Source organism: Lycorma delicatula, chromosome 10, assembly GCF_047948215.1.
Source record: "Lycorma delicatula isolate Av1 chromosome 10, ASM4794821v1, whole genome shotgun sequence".
Classification (NCBI taxonomy): domain Eukaryota; kingdom Metazoa; phylum Arthropoda; class Insecta; order Hemiptera; family Fulgoridae; genus Lycorma; species Lycorma delicatula.
In genome coordinates this window covers 46,735,174-46,740,696 of record NC_134464.1, presented here as the reverse complement: position 1 = coordinate 46,740,696, position 5,523 = coordinate 46,735,174, and the positions used below count along the sequence as shown (strand labels likewise).

At 26.7% G+C, this 5,523-nt stretch overlaps 1 protein-coding gene across 1 annotated transcript; it reads right to left on the bottom strand.

Annotated features, from left to right (window-relative positions):
• Positions 1-2,648: 2,648 nt before the first annotated feature.
• LOC142331754 (isoinhibitor K-like) lies at positions 2,649-5,323 on the bottom strand. Its single transcript, XM_075377814.1, has 2 exons — positions 5,245-5,323; positions 2,649-2,925 (listed from the first exon to the last, which is right to left on the bottom strand). The coding sequence occupies exons 1-2, from the start codon at positions 5,318-5,320 to the stop codon at positions 2,741-2,743; spliced, it is 261 nt and encodes an 86-aa protein (XP_075233929.1). The 5' UTR covers positions 5,321-5,323; the 3' UTR covers positions 2,649-2,740.
• Between the last annotated feature and the right edge of the window lie 200 nt (positions 5,324-5,523).

Genomic DNA, 5,523 nt, shown 5'->3' with positions numbered 1-5,523 from the left:
CCCACATTTTTTTCGTGGTAACCTTTTTTATTACTTTTATTTATAGTTAGATCAACAATTAAAGTCATTAGCGATTTATCAGTGTAATTTAACTGTACTGGTAAATCTGTAGTCTTGAACAAACTCAGGTCTACTACTCCTAAGATGTGTGGTGATTGGAATCCCAACCATAAAAGAACACCGGTATCCACGATCTAGTTTTTAAATCCGAATAAAAGTAATTTACCTTTATTAGGATTTGAACCTGAGAATTTCGACTTCGAAATCAGATGATTTACGACGACAAGTTTACCATTAGATCAACCAGGTGGGTTGATAACATTTTTACTTCCTTGTACTATAAAAAGGAAGTATTGTGATCGCGAAAAATTTCGGTTTTCAGATTTCGACGGAAATATCCATTCTGACCATACCTGAATCCATTTTGACTAGTTTCGGCGAGACGTCTCGCCGTACATACGTATGTACGTATCTCTCATAACTCAAAAACGATTAGCCGTAGTATATTGAAATTTTGGATGCAGGACCGTTGTGACATCTAGTTGTGCTGCTCACCTTTTGATTGCAATCGTCTGAACCAAAAGTGTCCAAAAAAGCCCCAAAAAAAATTGTATTTTGAGCTTTTTCTTGCAGTAATAAGTCCTTACTGAGAGCTTTTCAGTGATATATCATAAGTGGTACTTATTTTCATTGGTTCCAGAGTTATAGTTAAATAAAATTTTAGTTAATTAAATATTTGGATCTTTTTAAGGGGAAGGCACATTGGTCTACATCTCCTTTATTTTTAAAAAAATATATTGAATTATTAATAATTATTAACCTGTGATTATAAAAAAAACTATTACAATAAATAATATTTTAAATAATAGCAATAAAAAAATTACGTAAAAATTTTAGAAGTGAGCAATGGAATAAAGTTATATGTACCTTATACATCATTCGTTATCTGTTTATTCCGATTATTCGTTTTAGTTTTTATTTTACACTTCTACACTCCGGAGACAAGTGTGAATTATACGAAGCAAATCTGGCTAACCTGTGTCGAAAATCACCAGAAAGAAACTGTGTAATATATCGATCGAAAATCCATCTACCTGAATACTTCTCATATCAGGAAAACTACCATGCTTGTAACGGCCATCGGACGATTCAGTAGACCTTACATAAATGGAAATTATTACTTTTATGTACTCAGAAGTAAGATAGGCCAACTATCTTCTTAACATCGTAACATAATTGGCACTCAGTCGCAAGGATGCCAATTGGCATAATACCAGAAATAACAAGGATTGCCTTCGAGAAACATTCCTGTAAGCACCAATCACAGATAACAATTGGAGACACTGGACTCTCAACAAAATATTCCTATAACATTGTATCCCATTCGATGAACCCAGACAGGTGAATTATTAGTCATACACACATATCGGGTGTAATATTTCATTAAAATTCATTTCTTTAATTTACACCTGAGATTCTTCTTCGGACGATCTCGGTTCCGTCCGTCTCAAGCACGTGGAACGTTTTTTATCAGGTAATTTCAGTTATAGAAAGCGGGTACCAATGACAATGGAGTGAAGGAATGCTCGCAAATTATTGTTGGATACTAAAAAAGGATGTTTCATATGGGATTCAAAATGGAAAATAACACCTACATGATAAGAAATACCTAATATTTTATTTTAACTATTTAAAAAAGATTATTTCAAATAAGATGAATAGTTTCTTGTATAGATGTGAATTCTTACATTTCTTTCAAAGTTTACCTACTTAACCCAACAAAACAATAGGTGATGGAGAAAATCTGTTTACGTACTTGAATTCAGGGGAAACTTTGTATTAGGATTACATATTGCTTTCCTTGTACTAAAAAAATGTATAATTTTTTTTTCAACAATATTTCATAAAATATTCAAAAATAGTCAGTAAGGGTATTTTTCTATATTTTCCCCTTTCCTTAAGTTTTATGATTAAATTAAAATAATACAGGATAATTAAACAGGAATACTGCTATAAATTACTACAAATCTTGGTTTTTATTATGAAACAAGCAATTAATTTTGTATCATAATAAAACTCATCGGTAAATACATAATACAAAAGTAAAATATTTTATATATTACTTGTAAGAAACAAATATTTTATTTTTATTATATATCAATTTATCTTTTACCTATTTCTCTGAAACTTAAAAAAATTCATGAAACATTATTATAACAACATAATTTATGAAATAATGGCATCTGAAAACATAATCATAAATAACCTGGCTACATGTAATTAGCACTAATTTTAATGCACGTAATGCTTTTTATTGTATTTAATTTACAGTGCACAATACAAATAAATAAAATTTTTTTATTACCGTAATAGATTAATTGATTGTTTTATGATTATTTTAAATAGATGTAATAATAAAATAAGTGTATGAGTTTTAAATTTTATTGAATCTTGAGTGTAAAAAAAAAATATATTTGCCAATGAGACTCTTGTAAAAATTAAAAATAATAAAACTCCATGTATTGAATCACAGGACGAATATTAATAAATTTTTTAACCCACTTTTATAAAGGATTATTAATTAAAAATACATCACCTATTGATAATTACTGATGATGTTATTAATATTTTAAAAAATAGCTGTTTTAATTATATTTTACAATTAAATTTTGAATTACATTTATAGAATTGGTTTTTAAACATCTTTTCTTTGTAATACTTTCATTAACTTGACTAAATATTATATTTCATGAATAGACACATGGCAGACTTCTTCACATAATTGTTTTGAAAGAAAATTGTTTTCATTACCCCCACAGCCTCCATACTGGAATGGAAAACATTCATCACTATTCTGGTTATAATACCATCTGATAATAGCTGCTTTGCATAGTCCTGTTTCCGCTTGATAATGGCAAAAAGAAGCTGAAAAATAAATCAAGTTACATTGTTAGAAGGGTTCATTATGTGATATTATGCATATTGATTGTTCCGTACACAATATATTTCAGCATACACAGATATGAAAGTGTTTGAAATTTGTTCTATTAGTGAAATATGTTAAATAATAATAATAATGAAGTAATCAGTTTAAACATTGATTAAAACATCTCTTTCTTTGAAAATGTTTTTTTGAAATTATACTTCTTTTGACGCGTTAGAAGAAACTGATCAGAGTGTATTTTCAGCAAGTTACAAAAGTTGCGCGCGCCGATGTAACACACCATGAAAATTTGCGTAGGCCCAAGTGGAACAATTTGCACGCACATGCGTGTAGTGTAATTCAGTCAGGCTTTCAATGAAGTTAAGTGATTAGCACGTATTGTAAACACAACAAATATTGAGTCGTAATAAATAAATTTATATAAACTGATTTCTGAAAACGGATATTTTAAACTGTGAATATTGTTGTTCATATTCATAAAAATTTATATTGCAGAGTATATTTATTATTTTTTGTGAAAATTGTGTAGCAAGATTTAAGTTTATATTTATGTAAGTATTATTTTTTATTAGTAAAATTATATTTTAATGACAGAAAATAGCACACATCAGATAAATTCTTGATTTGGCATAAATAATTTTAAATTTACCAAAAACAAAATTTTTGATAAAATATACTATTATAAAATAAAACTATTTGTATCATATTTTTCATATCATAAACCGCTAATAACCCTCGTGCCTATTCAATCGTCATCCGAAGAATTGATGGAACTTAACAAATCGAAATATATTCGATGATCTTTGTTTTATATGACAACGAATACTTCAATATATTTTAAACTGCATAAAATAAATATTATTTAATTTAATTTTAGTGTTATTTATTCAAAATTTTATTCATGGTATTTAATGTCGTCTATCGATCGTTTCACTCAGTTCAAATTTGTTTGAATGCGTAAAAAAATTATTTTTTTATTCACGCCAAACTATAACTTCTTACGTGTGTACATAGTACACACGAGCTTTTTTTTAAATTTAATTAACTGATTCATTGTTTAACAATTTTTTTTTTTTGGGGGGGGGCCGTAAAACGCTTTTGCTTATCATCACCAGAAATTTATAGTTCTGAATTCGCGACAAAACAATGTATAGTTTTATATGTTACAAATCTATAGTTATAAAAACAATGATTTAAAAAGTCTCCCAGTTATAATTTGAAAAATACCGTGTTTCCAAAAAATATTTTAAGACATTATCAAGAATATTTTCTAAAAATTTCTTGAAAAAATATGTGAAAGGTTTTAAGACAATCAACAAACGTAAAACTGAAGATTCAATTTTTAGTAACAGTTTATAAAAATCAAACATACTAAAACTCAGGTAAGAATTGGATAATTTATGGGTACGTAATAATGGTGAGAAATATATAAACATCATTATTAGTGTAGAAGATGACATCTGTGTTTTCGCAAAATGTTATTTTAATAAGAAAAAGAATTTATTTCTTTCGTCGAAATTAAAGTTGAATTTTACTTATTTTGTCTCAATAACACCGTCTTGTATGACTTAAACAGTAATAAAAGTTTAAAGAAAGTAATTTTCTCTACATTCTGTTTCTTTTTATTTACTTGATCTATCTTTGCTAACTTTGACGATTTCCTAACACAAGTTTATCTTTTCCATAATTTCTAAATATGATGAATTATGAATAAAAAGAGTAATTTTGTTTTTCAAACAGGAATTTTATTTGATTAGTATTTTTACATCCAACTGAAATCCTTATTATTTAATCTCAAAATAGATTCACCCATCTGTGTGTCTGCAGCATGATTGTTAACTCTGGCTTATCCGTAACTAGGTTTAATTTTTTTGGTTACAGTTCTTAATAGTGTTATAACGGGACAAAAAAGAATCATTCCTCTGATTTAAATTGAACAAACATAAAACATGTGTGTGAAATTAACATTTTTTTTTTAAATATTTAAATTTTTCATGATTTACGTTGAATTTGTCGAAAATTAAATTCATTCAAAAATCATCCTCGTACATTCCAAATAAGCCTTATGAAGGTAAAGTATCTCTCTCACTGTAGAAAGAAAGTTATTTAATGAGTCTGAATACAAAAAAAATCAGTATGACGTTTTTTTAAATATTACTTTTTTTCTTTTTTTTGATAATTTTATACAATCTTTAATTTTTTTTTTTAATTTTTAGGGTCTATTGCTTTGGAATAACCATCATATTTATTATTATTATTATTTCTAATTTAAAAACAGTAGCTTTTTTAATTATTCTTACCTCTTCCATAAATCAGATTAAATTCATTAAACATATAAATAGTTGTAAGTAATAATATAAATGCATTAAGCTTCATGGTTTTTCTGAAATAAAAAATAAAAAATTAAATTTTAGGTTTTTTTATGAAAATCTATTTTATTAAAGAAAAAGATTATTTTTTATTGTGTAACCAATATGATAATGGCTCCATATAAAAAGATATGATTTTTTATTTTTTTTTTTTAGTATTATAGAAATATTTTACCATAATTGGGTTCATTTAATTTTTAAGTTATTCTT